The sequence below is a fragment of the Dermacentor silvarum genome, chromosome 11 (genome assembly GCF_013339745.2).
Source record: "Dermacentor silvarum isolate Dsil-2018 chromosome 11, BIME_Dsil_1.4, whole genome shotgun sequence".
In the NCBI taxonomy this organism is placed as follows: domain Eukaryota; kingdom Metazoa; phylum Arthropoda; class Arachnida; order Ixodida; family Ixodidae; genus Dermacentor; species Dermacentor silvarum.
This window is the reverse complement of record NC_051164.1, coordinates 61,310,923-61,330,965: the sequence shown is the minus strand read 5'-3', so window position 1 is coordinate 61,330,965 and position 20,043 is coordinate 61,310,923. Positions and strand designations below refer to the sequence as shown.

The 20,043-nt window shown below is 45.5% G+C and overlaps 1 protein-coding gene across 20 annotated transcripts in view; it reads right to left on the bottom strand.

Annotated features, from left to right (window-relative positions):
* The window catches only part of LOC119433405 (single-stranded DNA-binding protein 3-like), a 121,770-nt gene that overhangs the window by 59,342 nt on the left and 42,385 nt on the right, over positions 1 to 20,043 (bottom strand). For 10 of the 20 annotated variants that reach the window (XM_049658900.1, XM_049658904.1, XM_049658909.1 and 7 more), the window contains exons 5-13: positions 19,188 to 19,232; positions 14,817 to 14,846; positions 12,053 to 12,139; positions 10,218 to 10,319; positions 5,986 to 6,057; positions 4,874 to 4,934; positions 3,020 to 3,049; positions 1,874 to 1,950; positions 1,343 to 1,416 (exon numbers count right to left, since the gene is read on the bottom strand). In XM_049658900.1, the coding sequence (XP_049514857.1) occupies positions 1,343 to 1,416; positions 1,874 to 1,950; positions 3,020 to 3,049; positions 4,874 to 4,934; positions 5,986 to 6,057; positions 10,218 to 10,319; positions 12,053 to 12,139; positions 14,817 to 14,846; positions 19,188 to 19,232 (578 nt within the window). The remainder of the gene's footprint in view (positions 1 to 1,342; positions 1,417 to 1,873; positions 1,951 to 3,019; positions 3,050 to 4,873; positions 4,935 to 5,985; positions 6,058 to 10,217; positions 10,320 to 12,052; positions 12,140 to 14,816; positions 14,847 to 19,187; positions 19,233 to 20,043) is intronic. The other 10 variants (XM_049658906.1, XM_037700598.2, XM_037700608.2 and 7 more) reach the window with 5 other exon arrangements.

The following is a 20,043-nucleotide window of genomic DNA, read 5'->3' as shown; positions in this document are numbered from 1 at the left end:
GCGAGAATCAGCCAGCGAATTAGCTGGGAAGAGTTGTGTGCACGTAGTGCTTCTCTTTACGCAATACACAGTAGAAGACCCTGCTTTTCCTGTAATGCGAGTGGTCAAAAGCACCGGAGATGTCACTGCGTGCGCCAGCAAATGGACGCACCAGTTCACGACATTAAAACATTTGTCTCGCAGCCAACCGACGTCTGTACGCTGGTACGGCAAGTTGCTTTCAAAGGAATAACTGAAAGTCTCAAACCTTAAAAATCAAAGTTTACAAACACTTTTACATCAAGCCGATTGGCGGTCTCCTGCGAGTTATGATATAAACAGGTTAGGTAGGTTTGAGAGCTTTAGCCAGTTTTCAAACAGAACTTATTTTATTTCAAGAACCCCGGCGAAGGATTACAATACATCAGCAGAGCCTTAGTAATAGAGAAATTAAGGTAAATGCAGGACGATGCGACTCCCCCGGGACATTAGTACATGACGAAGGCACTCCTCATTTTAATTCTGTCTAATAATCTTTGCTGTTGAGACTACTTAGACCATAACTGACATTACACCGTTGACTTGAGGTACTCTGCGCTGCCCGCACTTTTGCGTTTCAGTTTTTCTGTTATCGCTTGTTTTTCTGGCTCGCGAACCTCGCACTTACTACGCGACGTCGCGGAATGCCCGAACGGTTATCCAAATGCTGCAGCGCGCACCGTACTCTTCGGGCGCCGTTACACTCACCAACGACAGAAAATGATAGTCACCACTCCTTGGTTAGCGTGGCGGGTGATTTGAATTGCAATGAAGCAATAATTTTCTCGTTTTTTTCTACGAGACAACGTTTTCAGGTTTCTGAAAAGCAACATCGAGTAGTGTCCCTTTAAGCGCTCAGTTGCTGCGAGTTAGTACACGAGTGTCTAATAATCTTTGCTGTTGAGACTTTAGACCATTCTTGAGGGCTTTATTTACTACGCTTTATCTGACTGAAGTTCAAAGCAATACTGTTTTTTCTAAGCACGAAAAGCAACAAGAGTCTGCGCACGTGCATATTCATTGTGAATCGTTGCATTTAGAGCAACATTCTGGCGAAAATAATCAATTTGCAAAGCCATAACGCCGTTAGAAACCAGAAGGATGACGCCTAATCAAATTTATGTACTGCCAATCCGTCCAACGCTGGGTGAAACACCATGCTTGCAGCTTCCGTACACACTAGACCTGGACTTCCCTATAGCAATTTTTTTTCCAGGAAGCTCTCAAGGTTTGAGTTACGCCAAGACCTCACTGCTGCAAGATCCCTGTCCGCCACGAACCACAGACGCGAGGAGACGCGGGGAAAAATGGCAAAGCAGCTCACATGGACATGGGCGGCATGTTGGGACCTCCGGGACCCATCGTGCTGTTGGGTGGTGGCCTCATGCCTCCGTAGTTCTGCAGGGAAGCACCAGAGGAACACTTCAGCTAAGACGCAACACAACACACCAACAACTCTGAACTACTTTTCCAGCATTCGCACTCTCCGAAGCACTGTGCTTGCAAGCGATAACGAGCACCTCTCTGAAACTTCCTTTTCTCTCTCACTGCACCACTGTACTTTTCCTTAGTCGATATATATTAAATGTACAGTCGATGGGAAACACGAAATCGGTTTAACCTTTTAAATTATTCTTTCAACACTGCTGTCATTTTTATCATGGTAAAATGTTGATTACTAGACGAGAAAGTGAAAGTGACAATTCTGCTTTTTGAAATTGGTGCCTAAGCCCCCAATGCTTTTGAATCGTTAACTCAAGCAAACGCTGTTGCATAGCAGTCAAGCGAATCCCATGCTGGACCCTGCCGCACACTCGTGCAACATACCCAGCCTAGAAAGATGTGAGCCACTTACCCCGGGGTTCATGGGACCGAGGGGCTGGCCCCGTGGAGGGTTCATTCGAGGGTTCATGGGGTTCATCGATGGGGGCCCTGAAAGATGTCATGTATGGTTAAGAGACAGCGCCAACACGGCACGACGACTAAAACACACGAGACACGATGCTGATATTTTACTGTGGAGACCACAGTATGTATACCAAGTAAACACATGCAGAAAAAGTAGCAGTAGAGCAGAAAAAACAGAACAAAAACCATCTGCATTAATTTTTAGGATATGAAATACGTATGTATTAAAAAAAAAAAAAAATAGACAATACACTTAAGCATGACGACCCCCCTTCCTGTTAATCTCAAGCGCCTCTCGAATCTATTATGATTACTGGTCTCCGCAAACGGCTAAAATGCACGCTAGGAAACCGATGCTTGGATCCACACGTGACCACAATGCACTGTCATATTGCTGCTTGCTCTAGAGCCGTGCAAGTTTGCGTGTTCACGCAGGCAATCGCCGATGTAGCCTCCCGTTTGGCCAATGTCTCAGCAGCCACATACAATGCGATTCCCTCTGCAGTGGAAGTTTCATTCATGGCTGTGTTGCCCACTCCTTGTTATAAAAAGCTTTGCTGAAACTCGCAATATTTAAAGGGTCACAGAGACAAATGTTTCTGTGGGTGAATTTTAAAGTACACCGGAAACAATGTAATATCGAGCATCACAAAACATCCATTTCAGAGGCCAGAGAGTGCTTCTACACTCCATTTTGTACTTGGCAGGCAATGCCATGGAGGCTACTTAAGTGGTGCGGTCATAGAAATGCGTAATTTCGCTATTTCATAGTGAACTGGCGTTTGGTCAGCAAAGCCTTATATACTAAATAACTATATGGTCTAGAGATAATAGGGCATCAAACGCTGACGAGAGTGCCCTGTCACAAGGCCAATATGGCTAAGTGTGCCTCCTCGGAAAGGCGCAGCAATTCTCATCCGAGCAGCACTGCAATTAGTCAAGACAGCGGTCTCTTAGCCAAAGGCTTTCGCAGCATTTTTTGTCCGACGTGTAAGCAAAACACATGCACAGCTCTGTGGTCGCAGATGTCCCAATAACACGCACAAATACATTACAATGACCAGGCATGAAATCAACTGCTAAAGGCACACACCTTGCCATCCAGCAAACTCTCCTCCGTCACCTGAAATAAACGGGACAAATAAGATGTTAGCTGAAGCAGTTGGCAACGCTGGACCAAAAAGTGGCTACTAGTACTAGTTTCAAAGAAAAAAAGCTCAAACTGCCAAATGAAAGCCAATTACAGATGCTTTTAAGCATCTTCTGTCAGCTAGCTAGTTTCAGAACAGGGATCCTCATTGTTTCAGGGCACAAAGAGAATATAAAGAGTTGGAGCTGCAGATGCACTTGGCAATCCGTTTTCTAAATACTGCAGTCCTCTGCAAAACTTGTCCCAAAAGCTTTGGGTCCAGAAACCCAGCAACACCTCTCAAAGTCACCACCCTTGACTGATTCATGGAGTCTAAAGAAGCGCTGACACAAAGTATGTCTCGCTTTTAGAGGTGTCAACCAAGTAATTACACTATTTTACACTCACTTCCCCAAGAGTGCAGGAAATAATTATTGCCTTTTAATTAATGCGACCGAGTTTAAAACAAGCACCAAGTGCAGTGCAACCTTGAATGCGAAAAAGAAGACTATTCATGTCCTTAAAACATCACTTGGAAGTTGGCATTTGTACCTGCAGTTTTTCGTTGGTTATCTGTCTTATTCTGTGCTAAAAACCCAACTGTTTCCATTCACAACTTTCATCAAGGCAAAAAGCCTTAATAAGCATACTGTCAATGGCTACCTTGCCTTGTGTTGTAAAATTGCCAAGACAGAAATGTCAGACGTGTAAAATAACGAGAGCTGTGCCACTTACACAAGCAGGACGCTTCGGGGGTGGAATAAAGCAACAGGTCGACTCGAAGAAAAGCGTCAAGGTAGCTGGTCCAATGACAGTGGCAATTTATACAGCAATGACAACTGATGAGGGCATGACGTTCACGCTATTCTGGCACCTTACAAGGCAACGAAGCATTTGAGCACAGATTCCGTGGGGTCAAACTCTTCTTTCTGCTGAAAACAGATGACAGTTTCTACGGCTGAACACTGTTGTAGTGATGCCAAACTATTGCCAGTACTACTGATACTATAGAAACTATCGGTAATACAGTTGAACCTCATTATAACAAAGCCGTATCTGACACGAAAATGTTGTCATTATATCCAATATTTGTTATAAGCATATATTCGCTACACAATGATATCGGTGAGAAAGGTTTTATATTTACTTTGTTATGACCAATAATTAGTTATATCCGCATTCGTTATGCAGTAGAACCTCGGTGATATGATCCTGTCTGATGCGAATTCCAGAATGATGCGGATTTTTCAAAAGTCCCGGCCCAAGTCCATTAGCTTACAACATGCTAAATTTCGAACGTTGCTAACCACTTTTCGCACCAGGGTGGATGACATGAACAATCGAGCCACCACACGATCCCCAGCGGAGACACCGGGGCTGGTCGCCGGTTGCATTCCTGTTGCCAGGTAGGCCTAAGTCACTCCGCTGCGATTCCACCCCCACGCGTAAACACTGCAACATAAACTTAGAGATGTCTAACTGTTCCCAATCGCATTAACCGAGTGTTAGCGATGGTCAGTTATCGCAACAATACCATTAGTCAAGAATTGAAAGACTATTGATCGACCTTTCTATAGTTAAGTATCGCAATACTATCAACAGTACTACCATCAATTGATTTTGATACACTATGAATAGTTTCATAGCGAGATACCAAGTCTTTCTTTTTACACTATGAATCATTTAAACATTTTTAATAGCTTAAACCAATTTTGAGCTTTCAGTAAGAAAAAATGCAGGAACAAAAACATTTTTGAAAAAAAAAAAAAAAAGTCAGCTCATAGCATAAATATTTCAAAGTGCTGAAAGTGAACCTGCCTTGCCGTGTTGGGTCTATGCTGTTTGGCATCATGGGTTGACCAGGAACACCACCGGGTGGCTGCAAAAAGAAGCCAGCGCACCTAGTTAGCCTCATACACAAACAATGGTATGCACATCTAACATATCCATGCTAAAGCAGCAAAGAAAAATGTCAAAAATAAAGTTATTACACAAAAATAGCACCGTCCTTTTGAGTGATGACAGCGTGTAAAATTCTGCTTGAATTTTGATAACCATTGTGCACTTGAATCATGCATACAGGTCATGTAATTTTGCCGCTCACAGACGTGCCAAACTAAAAATTAGAAAAAAATGGTAGTTGAAGCAGGGGTGGGGGGTGGAATTTATTAAAGAATACTAAATGTATTCACACTCTGACATAAATATTCATGAAGTTTACTTATGCAATATTCATGTTAAGAGTCGGCTGAATTTTCTGTTGGCATTGTACATTGGTTCTATGAAGTGGCCCAGCGAGTCCAAAAAATATGGCTCTGAAAAAAATCAATGACTGTGTTTGTATTATTTTGAGATCAGTTTTGCCATACACCTGATGTGAATAAGAAATAGTGCAAATTCTGCGTAATTACAACAATCTATAAATTGGGAATTTTATTACCAATTCGTAAACGCTGCCAGGTATGCTATCGCCAAATTTTACCATGCGTCTCCTACTTCATGAGCTCGGTGTGCGATTGTTAGGTGAGGAAAAGCAAGAACACACTTTTTTTCTATTGGAAAAGTGGGGGGTGCACTCATTATGCGAGTAAATACGGTAGTCATTCACCAGGAAGCTTGTCCCTTGTAACAAATGACACACTATTTAAACAGGAGAGAGGTGTTCACAGGAAGATGAAGGCTTGAAGCGATTACCAGTGGTAGAACAAAGAATGTTGCTGCAACCTGGGACATCCCTCGTTTTACCACTGCTAATCACTTTTAAAGTGGCACACTATCTGCCACACAAACTTGAAAGAACTCGAGCTGCGTGACAAGCTTTGCGAGGAAAGCCTAACATTAAACAGCAAGCAAGTCCCTGTACTCCTGACAAGAATTAAAAAAAGTGATGACAATGCACGACATACAGGAAGCATTGAAACCACACTCACGTTGAAGTCCACCTGCTGCGGCATCCGGACGCCCGGCCTCGGTCCACCAGGGTACCGTGGCGACATGAATGGCTGCGAAAAAACGGCCCTCTAAAAGGACACTTCCGGCACTGGTCGTTTGGGAAATTGGCACGAATGGCATTCGCCCACAAGAGAAGAGCACCAAACGAATTCAACGTAGGCAAAACTCGCACTGCTAACGTAAGCGAGAGCAGAAGCACACCTTGTGCATTGGCAAACTGCAAACAACGCTAAGGCTATCTTTTTTTTAAAGCATCTACGAAGATTTAAGAGTTACCAGCAATGGAACGTGAACAGATAACCGAACACTGTGCAATAAAGGAGCTTGGCACATATGCAATACTTGCAAATGGCTTCAAAGCAGCACTAGGGAACTACAAGTGCTGAAGGACACTTTCCTTGTCACCAAGCACAACTGGTTCCAGATATTTCAAAAATATTTGTAGTGCATTGCAGTCATTAGGAGAATCCTTCAATATTTCACACTACAGTAACATGCTGAACCAGGTAGCCCATCAAAACATCGTATTAAAGACCTGCCTCATCACTAGGCTATGCTCTCACGAACCCTTGGGCGAAATATTCTCATACACCTAGCAGCGAGTCATCACAATCTTTCTAAGAAGACTGCCAGTTCTTTCTTTCGACGTATTAGAAAGCCTGCCACCTCTTACGTGTATTTTTACGTACCGGCGAACACTATGACAACCGGCCACATTTCTTTGGATCGCACCCAACTGAGGAGGGGTGTGCCTGATAAGAATTAAATGGGTGGTGCTCAAAACATGGCCTGCGAGATCAGTTTATGTTACTCTAAGGGAATTTTCTCTGGGGTGTTCCAACGTGGACATCCCTTATTCGACAACTCTCACGGCAAACAAGGTAGTGGCGCCACCTGGTGGCTATACTAAGCCTCCGAGGTCGGGATCGCAGGGCTGCCAATCTTGGAGGCCATGCTCGTACTAAAAGATTAATGTAATGGTGTGCGTACAACACAAACAAGTATCTATGTCAGTACAGTGGCACAACTTCAAATGCCGTAGGGAGGGCCAAGTGGAATGGAAGGCCGCGAAAGTGCAGCAGGAGCAGCATTTGACTACTGGTTCCACCGCTCATACGAGGTTAAAAACTTCTTGTTCTTAAAAACATTCTTGAAGTGACCTTCCTTTAGTACAATTCACACTTCCTACGTTTCTTACAATATGGTGCCAAAACTTTTGATGATCCCTTGCACATAATTGTATCAGTGTAACAGCACTCTGTGTGTGTGTGTGCAATTTTTCTTTTTTCTTGTATCTCGTCTTAGTGTGTGCTGTACATAGAAGTGGCCAAGAGATGTTCCCGTTTACAAATTTACAACTCCGCGTATTGCCCTAGCCCTCGTCTATTACCACTACAAATGTTACAACAGACTATCTGGTTGAAGGTGTTTTTGCTGCACATACAATTTTCTTTCCCACTGATCATGCACCGATTACTATAAGCTTACAACTGTACATTCAATAAACATGTACAAACATGTACTCTTGACAACAGAAGTAGGCACAGAGTTTTCATCGGTCACCTAGGGCTGACTGATCAGCGCACCTCTCGTGCCAATAACCCCAGAAAGTTTAGCAGGAAAACCGTGAAAACACAAGCACTGAACCAAGCTGAATCGATCAACTACTAGTGTTTTGCAATGTTGTCGGCATTCCTTAGATCAACTCTGACTTCGAGTTTATTGTGTATCCAAATCAAAGCACACAGAAGGTGGCTGTCGCAACTGGGTATCCAACCTGTCACCTTACACTCAGTGGCAGGAGAGTCACCGAGTGATTATGACAAATAGTCACTCGACTTTCACGACGACCAAGCACAAGGCATGCCAACTTTCCTAGTCTCCATGCAAGGCACTAATACAGCACAACAGCTAACAATACGTTTTGTAAACTAAAGCAAGGCGGGACAAGCAACATCAAAAGCAACTGCGAGTAGATAGCCAGGACGTGAACCCTCTGCTCAGTCAAGACTTCACAGCTTAACAACAAAGGCAGCAGCGAGGCTTCAACAATGATCTTGCTTTTATCCCAAGGCGAACACCAAGGCCCGACAATCCAACATCTGGCTAGTAAGCAATATAAACAGCTACCCAAGGCTAATGCTGAAATCAATCTAGAACGCAACATTAACATTCCTGGATACCTCGCAAAGCTCATTTAAGGTTGAGAAACTATTCATCCATTTACAGAAATGGGCTGCACAATTATTCAGAAATTATCCATTACCCATGACAAACGGGGTGTGGCCTTACAAAGCTGTGCCCTGGATCTATCTCAGAGGCTACAACTTGCCAAACACTGAGAGGGCGCTCTTGGAAATATCGCTCAAAGAGGAGCATGAAGACGTTACAACAGCAAGTTAATCTCCAGATAAACCTGATAAGATAGGCCAAACTGCCTTCTCTTTCTCATTGAGGTCCAATGTAATTGCCTTTCATTTTGTCGGCAGCAGCCGGTTACCAATTTTTATACACGGGACACGCTCGGTCGTTATACCCAATAGAGCATCATAAAAGTGCCATGCCTGCGTTATGTTTATGTCCTTCTGCCACTTACAGAAGCTCCGTTCCTCGTAAAAAAAAACCATGCTTGTAGCAGTTATCTATCACGTTAGATTGACGTAACGTTTCCCTCGACGTCCTTCTTAGGGATTCCTGCTCAAACTACAAATTGGAAAGAAAAAAAGGGGACAAGACAGGACATGAAAATACTAAAAACTAAATAAAACAATGCTAAATAAAATGTGCAGAAAAATCTGAACATGTCAAAAAAACAGCTCAGCTAAAATATGGGCAATACAAAGAAGCAGCAACAAAACGCAAAAGGAAGCAAGGAAGGAGAGATGGTTGAAGTATGGCTCTCGAGAGCACTGCTAAACACGTGAAGAAAACAAGACACTAACTCGGATGAAGAAACAATTGAAGACTTGACATTATCTCACTCTATTGATAGGTGACAGGCAATCTGCAACTTTTTGACACTAACGCCTGACCAACCTTATCTGATACAGCCCACCTGACAGCGTTTGCTGCCACAAAATTACCCTTGAGTTGCCAGGATGAGAGATGCCATGATTAGGATTAATCCAAAGCACCTCCAGGTCTCCCATGCACCAAAAATTCAGCCGCATAAAACCCTATTGAAATGAGGTTGCAAGCCAAGAAATAGAACGTGTTCAATAGCCAAATTTGCCATGGTGGATCACTGACTGAAACTGTACTCTTACAGGGCCATAAATCCATGCATGGTTATGAATGGGGAGGGCAAATGCATCGCTTCTGCACACAGTGGTGCGGGGTGAGCCACGTAAGCATGCTAAATTATGAAGTGCTATCGTTTTCATATATATATTTTTTTTCTTAAGCAGTTCTTTTAACCTTCTCAGGATCTCCAGGAATGCATGAAGCTAATAATCCAGTTTGATCACAGCACTTTGTGTGGTGTAATCCCTCTCCCCTAGTTGGTTTTACGATTCCTAAAGCAGCACATCGTGAAATGCTAAGTTCAAGTGGCATGCGGCCGGGTCGTAATCTCTACTGCTTAGGGGCCAGCCACAGAGCAGTTCTTTTTCCTAACACAGAGATACCACGGAAAAATTTCGAGTAGGCTCTCCATCAATGCAGCAGGCAACCTCAACTATGAGTCTACGAACTGACAGCACAATGCTGCGAAATGATCCGTGATCCATGGAATCGCGCAGTGACAAAAGGTCAGCATGTACTTGTGTACGAAAGCTATTGACCGGCTTGGTGCATAACGTGGCTCAGCTGCAAACCGACAAGAGCATGGCTGTGGTTCTAACCCACTGCTTGAAACGTTTCCATAACTCAAAATCCACAGGTTTCTTTACAGCGTAAGCTAGAGCAAGCCCCCGTTAACACTGCTGCTGCCCTTCTCGCATAGCCTATTCCACAGCTAAGTCATTATTTGGCTCACCCACACAGCGTCCAGGGGAAAACAACATTCAACAAAATAAGAAGTGACAAGAGAAAAAAAAAGAAAGAAAAACAATCTGGAAGGGCAACAAACAATAAGGAACACAAAGAGCATGTCGAAAGCATTAAAGGCGCAGAAAAAAACAATAAAGAACAAAGACGGCACAAATAAAATCTGTGAAGAAGGGGGGTAGAAGGAGAGATGCAACGTGAGAGAGGGGTGTTTGTTCCTCACCTGGTTCTGCATCATCTGACTGTGAGGGGGAGGGGGCTGGGGGTGAGGGGACGGTTGATTGGCGGGCTGCTGTGGCGGCGAGGGCCTCATGTGCGAGTTCTGCTGGTGGGGGGGACGGGAGGGTCACAGACGGAGGAGGGGGGGAGAACACCACAGCGGCGGCGGCAGCAGCAGCAGTGGAGGTGAAAAAAAAAAAAGTGGGAGAGAACAAAGTGGGGACAACGAAAGTGTACAGACGGCACGGAACAGAGCAAAGAGAACCAAGAGACGAGGCAAAACAATAAATGTAGACACACAAGAACACAGAGGTGGGGGGAAAGGGAGGGGTGGGAAGCAGGGCAACCAACAGAAGCGACCAGAACAACATTCAAGAAGGTGAGTCAATTCGGGAAAAGGAAGCGCGATATGGCATACGAGAAAGAAAAAAAAAATGCAGAAATCAAAGTTCAGGTAGGGGGTTAGCAGCCGCACAAGGAACGTTGAAGAAAACGTTAAAGAAACACAGGTTTAGCAATTCGAGGTTTGAGACACAGGAGGTGAAAGCACATTGGGAGAGGGGGGGGGGAGGGAGGCAGGGGGAGCACATAACACAATGTTAGGGGCAGCCACAGATAGAAGCAGCAGCGATATACACCCACCCCAAAGCAGCCCAGCAAGAGAAACAAAGGCAGCAAGCGAGGGAAGCGGATACGTGTAGCAGCAACATTTATGCCCCAAGGCGGTTGTTGTGAGAGTGAGGTAGAAGAGTGAGAGGAGGTGCGGAGTGAGCCGAAGGGGTTAAGAGAGTCGAACGAGTTGCGTGATGAACGCATGAGGCAACCATTGGTTTAAACGTTGCAACGTGAGAGAGAGTGTGTGTGTAGTAGGGGAGGACAGCAGGAGAAAGGAGCGGGAGGGAAAGAGAAACAAAAAAGAAGGTTGCAAAATGAGAAAGAAAACAAAACGAAACGATAGCACACAAAGGGGAAGAGAGAGAGAGAGAAAGAGAGAGAGAGAGAAAAAGAAGGGGTGCCTCAGACATTTCCTTCGTTTCTCTCCAGTCACAACAACAACACAAGCGGCAATGCGGCGCCTCGAATGGTGCCCTCAAAACACTACACACTGCACGGGTACACATACTACAGGAGACGCAAGCGCACATATCTGCACAATGGCTTAGGCATGCATGCGCAGCACCAGTAAAAAGTTTTGTTTAACACCCCCCGTGAGGCTGGGTCTCTGGCAAACCTTTCGCAAGACATGGCCCGCATGCGCTTCACATTATGCGCTCAGTGAATAAAGTGCAGCTACATTAACTCTAGTTACGCCTCACACCACGCAGGTGCAGGAATTCCTGCTTTTAAACTTCAAAAAAGTTAATCGTGACTGGTAAACTCATGGGCATTGTAATTTAAAAGCGTGCATACGCCAGAACAATCCAAGGACAGACACTATGAGAACATGACAGGCTCTGATGAAGCAAGCACTGCTTGCAAATGCAGCAACAAAAAGTACAGCCACGATGGCCACCACCACACACGTGCAAGAAATAATGCACAATAATAATAATAATACTAATAATGCTAATATTTGAATCATAGTGAAGGTGCTGAAGTTATACACATGTTATGAAGTTAGACTGCAACATTACCATGAGGCACCGCGGCACATTAGGTGGAACAATTCGCAAGTTCTCGCAGAGCATTGCTCTAGTTAAAAGAGAGAGAGAGCAAGGTGTCTCAAAACCTCAAATGATTCTGGTTAAATTTCGTTATCACCATCACCAGCCAGCATTAGGTCCTCTGCACCTGACTAGAAGCCCTGCTAGCCGCAAGACCAAGGATAGGAGTACTCACGGGAAAGAATCCACCCGGTGGCATGGGTCCACCGGGCATGCCCTCATTGGGTGGCATCTGACCCAGCGGGCTTGGTGCCGAAGGATTCTGGAAGAACAGGAAAAAAAATTCCCCGCTTGTACACACTTGTAGAGTGGTACACTGCGTTTCCCCAAACTGGCATTGCTACGACTCCCAACCGATGGCCACTATGGAAGTTGTTGCCAGCAAATCACCTGCGAACGACTTTTTTAGCTTTTCCCTACCAGGAGCGTCTTCTCTGAGCTCCAACAACAACAACGAAGCGCTACGATTCATAGAGGACCTGGACGTAAGCCTTGCAGCATTGTGCTACTACAATCTCGTGCGCAAGGTGTTCATGCACTACATACCACCATTCCTTTCTACGCCCACACAGAAAGAGTTCTCAGTGTAACTGCCGATGTCTTTAGAAGAAAGACACAGATGAGCGATGAAAATTTTGAAAAACAATTGTTTTGTTAGTGAGGTTAAAGAACATGTGAATGGCTGCAATGACCCAATGAGAGAGCCCAGCCAGATTGTTTTATATATTTACTGTATTCGTGCAATGTTAATAAAAGCTGCCATGAAAGTAACGGTAATGTAATAGATTATTTTTTAGTAATTGCCAAGTTAATTTCGTGGGGCAGTAATTGGTAACTGTAATCAATTCAATTTCTGATTTAAGTAATTGTAATAAGGCACTTTTTTTTCTGTAACGTGTACAAGTCTGATCGGAACCTTCGTCAGCGTGCATACTGCTGCTTGGTGCCAAATGATTCCGGAAGATATGAAAAATTCTGCACTTTTAGACACGTGTGCAGCAGCAGTAGGCTTTATGTCAATATATAGCACAAAGTGCTAGAGAGAGTCTAAAAAGACCGACGTAATAGCACACAGCAGTTGTGCTGCTAGAAAGTTCACAGGATTGTGATGATTCAAGTGGATGTTCGTCTTGAAAGCAATGTTTCTGCAGGCTACACCACTTGTGAACTAATCGAAAATTTTGTTCCTTCCAGAAAATTTGCCCTCCCGGATACTAATATTCGGCAGTCGTCCGAGGAATGCTTTTCTCCTCGGCACTAAAATCATCTTCACATTCGCTTAACTCAAGAGAGTTCTTCTCGCAAAATGCAGACGGAAGAAACATTCCCATTATCGCAATCCTTAATGCTACAAGAAGCGTGCACGAATTCCTTAAGTGGGCCACTAAAAAAAGTGGTGCCTTTCTACACGGGCACTGCAGAGTTCCATTAATAATAGCTCAAAAAGTTTTTGAAAGGTGTCGCGACAAGCACGAAGAAAACATTGGCGCACGCTAACATGCGCGCATGTCAAATACTTGCCGACACCTGACTGCAGAAGGTTTAAAGTGAGGAATGGATCCTGCAAAAGTTAATGTGAATACTTGTCATTTGGCATTACTGGTCGCTTAATGCACAGTGACCACAAAACACTGTGTCCGAGGTTGAACCATGCCAGTGCCACACACACAATGGTGCAAGCAGATATATGCTAAGATGTGCTCTAGCTTACTCGATGCACAAGAATCTATAGCAGCGTTGAATACAGGTCTACACCAGAAAACCAAGACAGTTAAAAAGTTCTTTTTCTCCCTCAGAATGTAAACTGATTCAGAATAAGTGTCAAGACCAGCCACATATACATGATCTAGTTTTTTCCTTCAATGCATATGTCTTCAAAGTCGTTCATACAATTTGCGTGACACGAGAGGCTTTCTCACGCCAACATGTTCACTGTTAGCTGTAAGTTCACCGTACACTGAGGCCATCCTGAGAATTGCAGCAAAGCCAGTTTCCGCTACCTAGAGTGCACTGCTAAGCACGAGGTCGCAGGATCAAATCCTGGCCGCCGCAGCCGCATTTCGATGAGGGGGCAAAATGCAAAAATGCCCGTGTGCTGTGCATTGGGTGCACATTAAAGAACCCCAGGTGGAAAAATTTAATCTGAAGCCCCCACTACGGTGTGCCTCAAAATCAGATTGTGGTTTTAGCCTGTAAAAACCCGTTTAAAAAAAAACATACCGAGAGTGACCTTTCTAGTTTCGCATTTGGCATTTTTATGAATAGGTAAGCCTCGATTTAAGTAACTACGGTGTTCTGTTCTGAGGCAACAGAGAGCTACAGAGCTCATCATATCCTCTACACTTGTTCATAAGTACTGGGGTTGTGAGCATGGGAAAAGTCTCACGTACACCTCTTCTGAGGTTCGACCATATCGCACCTGGGGCAAAAAAAAATGCCCTACAAGCTTCCATTTTCATGATCATGCATTAGCAGAAATACAACTAATCAGCAACACCACAAACGCGTAGGTGACAAAGAGAAAAATGGTTGTGCAAAGCCGTGACTAGACAGCGAACTACACCCACAAAGCAGCATGACAGGAAAAAAACATGCGCACAGAAGGTCTAGTTCTTGAAAAAAAAAAAAAATCTACATAGAGAAGAACAGTACGACTACACAAACGTAAACTTGGCATTTCTCTATTACAACAATCCATCCACCAAGATTGAGATCTGCTTAAAATGTCTATCTCTTTATTTCCCCACTCATGTCTGACAACAAAAAAAAATTCTTGGGTGTTTTTTTTAAATCCCCAAAAGTGCAGCGTTCATCCAGAAGCCTTTTCCTAGAAAGTCCAAGGAGCAAAAGGAGGTAGTGCCACCACTCATCCCGCCATTAAACCTGCCCTCGCAGTCACTTCTTTGCACATCGTGAAGCAAGTTCCCATTAGCACTGACCAAACAGCTGCAACAACCGGCCTGTTGGCACTTCAGGGTTCCATGAATTGGTGAACATGTACGAAAAGAAGGAGCGGGAAGGAATCATGAAGATCAGGTTTAACCAAACTCGTGCTCAATGTGGTAGATCACTTGCACTGAATACCGCCAAGCGTTCAAAGTGCAATGACGAATCACCCTTGGCTGCATAGGGCCTTACAAACGCTTGACTGGTTGATTTACTAATCAACTGACGGGGCTTGTCCCAAAGATACACAGGTACGAGATGTTGTGGTGGAGGACTGTAGAGTAATTGCAAGCCCCTTGGTATTCCTAAATGTGCATCAAGCGTTTTAGATAGTGCAGTTCTTAGGCGCTTTCTGCGGTGAGCATCGGTGCCCTCAGCGTAACAGAGCAAACAAGCACAGCGAGGGATGAAAGAGCAAATGCGGAGCGCAGCGGGAGACGAAAGAGGGCGATAGCAAAGAGAGCGCAAGGAAGAAAGCGGAAGAGGAGGGTATGGCGAAAGCGTGAGAAGAAAAGCGTAGTGCCGTGCAAGAAGGGCTCTGCGGCCCCGATCACTACGAGATGGCGCAAGAGTAGCGCGCGTCGTCTGTATGGAAACAAAGCACTGCATGAACAGAGTGCGGCGGCTGCTGTGAATCGAGCCCACACACTGCCTCTTGTCATATCCAGGCACATTCAGAAGTGTTGTTGTACACTTGCTGAAAAGCAGCCTCCAGTGAGCTTTCTAGAGCAAGTAATTTTTGAAGAGCATCTCGTAAGATTCGAGGTAGATCGCAATGAAAGGTTGCAAGGTGATTGTGCGATTGAACAAGCTACCCTACCCCATTGCTTTGTCCAGCGTTCAAGTCACTTCTCTCCTGTTTTTTCCCGAAATCCCAACGAGACTGCGCGTGACCTTCTATGACGACATCGCCTTTCTCCCCCTCTTTTCCCCCTTCCAAGTAGTGCTTTCTGGCGCGGCAGTTCTGCACCTTCCATGTTTCACGGGGAACTTCAACGGATGCATCCTGATCTCCAATATTGTAGGCAGAACCTATGCATAGCTGCCGAGCTGTGAACTTTAGAATTGAAAGAGCAGAAACCGTCGAGCGACACTTTGTTTCTAGATCGTAGTGACATTTTAAGCGTCTTCACTTTTGCAGATTTTCCCCTGATTAAGGAACTTGTCTGTATAAACTTGCTCGAAGTAGGTACTCTTGTGGCATCTTTTCACTATCAGAATATTCCCTAGTTTATGGGCGGAGACCGAAGAGTGAAACCTTTTTGTGAAATAATTATTTTTGCGCAAATCTTGATACAACATTCGTAAAAATGTAAAAGGAGCCCAAATTAGTAAACATCAGATACAAAACATTTGGGAGAGTTGGCGGGTATGGCTATGGCATGATAACGAGAGCCGTGATGTCATCCTTGCTGGCAAGCAAGACTCACTGCTCCTAAGATTTAGGCACGCGAACTTTCCTTAGAACTTTCGGCTGCTTCTCCAAGCTACACGCTGATGCAATAGCTTGCTTGCATGGTCGATGCAGCGTGAACTATGTGCCACGCCTGTAAGCAAATGCAATGCCCAAACCCGGGGCAGTTTTGGAACCGTGGGCATCACTGAACTACCTGGAAGCACCTGTCCAGCTTAGTACGGTTTATCTTATCGAATATATTCCACGGAAGTGAGGAAGTGAGGAACGGCAGATAAGGCTTCCAGGGATCACCAAAGTCGCAAATGACAGAGAGGGATTAAAAGCCACACACAGAGGGGGCGGGCGGGCACGCGCAACAGGCGATCCAATCGCGATGGCCGGAAAGAGCGGAGAGGAAGCAAGCAGTGGCCAAACAGCGAGGAAACGCCAGAAATACGGAGTACGGAAAAAAGGCGGCGCGCGCGCACTCAAGCAACAAGCGTCGCGAACAGAAACCACCCAGCAAAAAGAAGCTGAGGAGGATGAGAGAGAGCGAAAGAAGAAAAAAAAAAAAGTCGATGGCAGAGATGGCAAGAACGAAGAAACGCGAAAGGAAGACGACGAAGAAAAGAATAGCGGTGGGCGACGCAGAGATCCGAGGGGAGAGACGTTGTAGCACGAAGCGAGGGGAAGCACGCGGGGCGGTAACAAAAGAGAGAGAGAGAAAAAAAAGAAAGAAAGGAGGCCAAGCATGAACAAATAGGCAAACTCCCTCAGTCGCTCCCGTTAGAGGAGATAAATAAAAAAAAAAGGAAGAGAGTTGGTGTGGAGAGAACAAGACAAAAAGTAAAACAGCAGCATGGAGAGTAAAAAAAAAAAAAAAGGAGCCAGGGGAGAAACAGAAGGAAAAAGACAAAAAGAAAGAGAGAAAGAGAGAGGGTGAGAGTGGACAAGAGTAGTAGCGGGCGCGGAAGAACAATCGCGCAGCCACCGCGAGCCGCCCGCCGATGGCAGGAGAGAGAGAGAGCGTGGAAGAGAGAGGGATAAATTAAAAAAAGAAAACGATAGGAGGAAGGGAGACGAGGAGAGGGCGACACGGGCGAATGGCGGGCGTCGAAACCAGTCCGGCTCCGCGCGCGCGCGTCGGCGTCGGCGGCGGCGTGCCCCGTTTTCTCGCCTCACGCTGGCGGGGCCGCTGTCTTTGTTTTGTTTTTTCCCGGTTCGGATGGGAGAGATTCGGCGCAACGCCCTGGGGTGCTTCGCAGCCACGTCCAGAGACAGCCAACAGAAACCACACGGAGAGAGAGGATCGGCCCATGAAGAGCTGTCAGCAGTTTTTCTTTTTTTAATGCTCATTAAGAAACTCGCAATTGGGTAAATTACCCTTCCTGAAACATCGCGAAAAGTCAGTTTAACCGTGAGCGCAGTAGAGTAAAAGCCAGAAAGACGCGATAACCTATCGTGAATTGAATGGATTTTAAGACGAAAAATGAGCCGGTGGGTTCGTGCCATCAAGCTAGTACAACCTTTCCATTGCTGGTCATTAGACTCTTAACATCGACTATCAAAACACTACTGTCTTTTAAAATATAATTTGTTTTCTTTGTTCTGTGCGTCCCCTACTACCTATAATGCGCCAATACTCCTGCAATATTTCACTGTTCAGCCGCAAATTAATTCGGCTTTCCCCTATCTTTGGATTCAAAGGTATCGAACAGGGTAACCCTGCCCGATACCTGGGGCAACCCTGGCGGCAACCCTGGCGGCCCAAGCCTCTGTGAAACGTCAGCTGGCAGCTCTTCCCACGTTAGCTGTACTCTGCTATTCTCGTGTTAGTATTAAAAATACCTCGAACAGTATTAGTAAATGACATTTCCATAATGCCAGAAAAGCCGATCTTGTCTTGATAGTAGGGCTTGGTAAGCCACAAAAAAAAAAAAAGGGGGGGGAAGCGAAAGGCGAGAGGCGGGTTGCCGGATTTTGACGACGTTGCCCGGTCTAATTAAACTTTTATTTGGTTGCATTGTACACATTAAGAATTGGTTACATTGTACACATTAAAGAACCCCAGGTGGTTGAGATTAATTTCGGAATCCCTCCCCCCACAACAGCGTTTTTAGGGTGCCTCATGCGTGAAACCTAAAAGGAAAGGGAAGCAACATTTTGGAATACGACCAGCTTTGGAACACGAGGACAGGTCCAGAACTATGATTTTTGGACGGCGCGAATGTACCTTTTCGGACGACAAACTTAAATCTGGACTCCCACTAAAGCGCATCTGATATCCTCGACGCAGCTTCGCCCGTTAAATCGCGCTCTCTTCTCAAATGCATGCAATCACTGATTACCAGACTTGCCAAGCATAGAATGTGTACTAAAGCTTTGCAGCACTTGTTTTCTGTGGACGGCATAACGGTCATTCTGGTTTATAGACGGATATCTGCGCCACAGTCAAACAAAAATTCTCATTTAAATTTTTATTAGTGAAATATTCCCGTAACGATGGCCGAAATTTCGCTAGCCGCTGTACTCTGATTCTACGAGTTCTCGCTGCTGTGCGAGTAGGTCCGAATAATCGACCGGTCCAAAAAATCCGGCCCCACGAGGAATATCACATTTTCCCTCCAAACGCATAGAGGCAATAAGACTGCGCATATGTGTAATCATTGCGCATAGTTGCACTTACAGCGTGATATTACGTTCGAAATGATAAATTTTTCAGAGTGACAAAGTCGTTTGACGACCTAAGGTCGAAGAGCACGTGCATCCGTGTGCTACATAGCGATCATTACAGATTCTGGCTGAACTGCCGCGTTCGAACTTCCCGTACACAACTAGCGCCATACTTTGCTCTAGTGGCGTTCATAGGAAGCTCCTTAGGCGGGACATTGACTTCGAGATCTACGCGCGCAAATTTTGGAGGCCATGGGCGGGATCGACAAGGGAGACAGCAGAAGTGAGTACTCACGTGCGCAGCGATGCCGTTGACGGCGTAACCGGAATTGACGAAGCCCTGCAAAGGACGAACACAAACGCATGAGGCAAGAAGGAAAACCACGATGTCTTTCTTGTTCAGTCTGAGCAAGTGCATAAGGAGGGAAGAAAAGAAATTAGGAGGGTACGTAACATGGAAATCTTGAAACTTGGTCATAAAAAGAATAAAAAGAGGAATCATGGGGAAAGCACGCGATTGCAAGCGGTCGTTTCTTGTCACACTACCGCGCGACTGCGCCAAGTTCGCCGTCGGCAGCGCCGGTCGGAAATTCTAGTGAGGACGCTCCGAAGCTGTATAGGAAAGATTAACATTGTTACCACGCGTCAAGGTTGAGAAATAAAGGTGTCAAATGCGGTGAGCAGAAGGCGAGTGGCGCGAACTTATTTACATTTTATTGCGATAGCCATTTTATGGAGACTCCAGGTGCATTTCTGCCGTCGCCGTGAGGTACAGTATAAAGTCCAAGAGCGATAAGATCGTCGCCGCGCGCCGTATTCTGTATGTGCGAGTGAAAGCGTGCGAGGGTGAGCCGGCGATCGCGGCTCAATCTCGCGCACGAAAGGGAGGAAAGCGGGAAGGAGGCGCGCCGTCTTCCGTCGCGTGCAACGCTCCGGGGGAAAGGAAGGGGGGAGGGGGAGCGCTGCATCTTGAACGCCATCTGCGTCGGGGTCACAGTCCGCCGTGCGCTGTTTTCGCGGCTTAGTTCGCGTTGATGCGAAACGCAGCCCGAAGGTCAATTCGCTGGCTGCAACTGCCGCATTTGCTCACTCCAGCGTTTTGGCAGCGAGTTTCCGCGGTCATCGAGTGAGATGTGTTGATGTTTGCTTGT